This window comes from Marmota marmota, unplaced genomic scaffold, assembly GCF_001458135.2.
Source record: "Marmota marmota marmota unplaced genomic scaffold, marMar, whole genome shotgun sequence".
In the NCBI taxonomy this organism is placed as follows: domain Eukaryota; kingdom Metazoa; phylum Chordata; class Mammalia; order Rodentia; family Sciuridae; genus Marmota; species Marmota marmota.
The window spans coordinates 7602588-7603201 of record NW_026000048.1 but is presented as its reverse complement, the minus strand read 5'-3'; the positions used below and the strand labels follow the sequence as shown (position 1 = coordinate 7603201).

At 57.7% G+C, this 614-nt stretch overlaps 1 protein-coding gene across 2 annotated transcripts in view; it reads left to right on the top strand.

The window, feature by feature from the left end:
* Positions 1-112: 112 nt before the first annotated feature.
* Kin (Kin17 DNA and RNA binding protein) overlaps positions 113-614 on the top strand; it is a 28397-nt gene continuing 27895 nt past the window's right edge. For both annotated transcript variants that reach the window (XM_015495189.2, XM_048812653.1), the window contains exon 1: positions 113-302. In XM_015495189.2, the coding sequence (XP_015350675.1) occupies positions 189-302 (114 nt within the window). In that variant the 5' untranslated portion in view covers positions 113-188. The remainder of the gene's footprint in view (positions 303-614) is intronic.

Genomic DNA, 614 nt, shown 5'->3' with positions numbered 1-614 from the left:
CCTGTTTGGTCCTTCGGTCTGGCTTCCTCGCGCCAGAAAGAGGAGTCTCGCGAGCGTTGGGGGGCCGGTCCTCCCAGGCCCCACCTATTTCCGACTGTCAGCTTTGCCCCGCCTACTCCTTCCAGCCCAGTTCCGCTTCCGGTTGGACGGATACTGTGCTCCTAAAAGTGGTCGCTGCGGTGGTCACGATGGGGAAGTCAGATTTTCTTACTCCCAAAGCCATCGCCAACCGGATCAAATCCAAAGGACTTCAGAAGCTGCGTTGGTATTGCCAGATGTGCCAGAAGCAGTGCCGGGACGAGGTAAGTGGTCCTGGGATGGCTCCATATTCCCCAGAGGGCCCCACTGAATATCCAGGTTCAAGTTCAGACGCCGATGAGAGCACAGGGCTCGAGTTCCCGGCTGCGAGGCTTTTGGGGTCTGCACTGGGCTCAGTCAACTAAGCCCAGGAGAGCTGCTCTTCCCTGCAGTCTCCAGACCTAGCGGGGCACCAGTGGTCTTTGACACCTCATTCCTCCCCATTCTGCACCCTCCCCCTCCCCCAAAAGAAATGAAATCCACTGGTTTTGCGGTTCTTGAAGGGGCGTGAATAATGAATGCAGTGCAGGACGTCC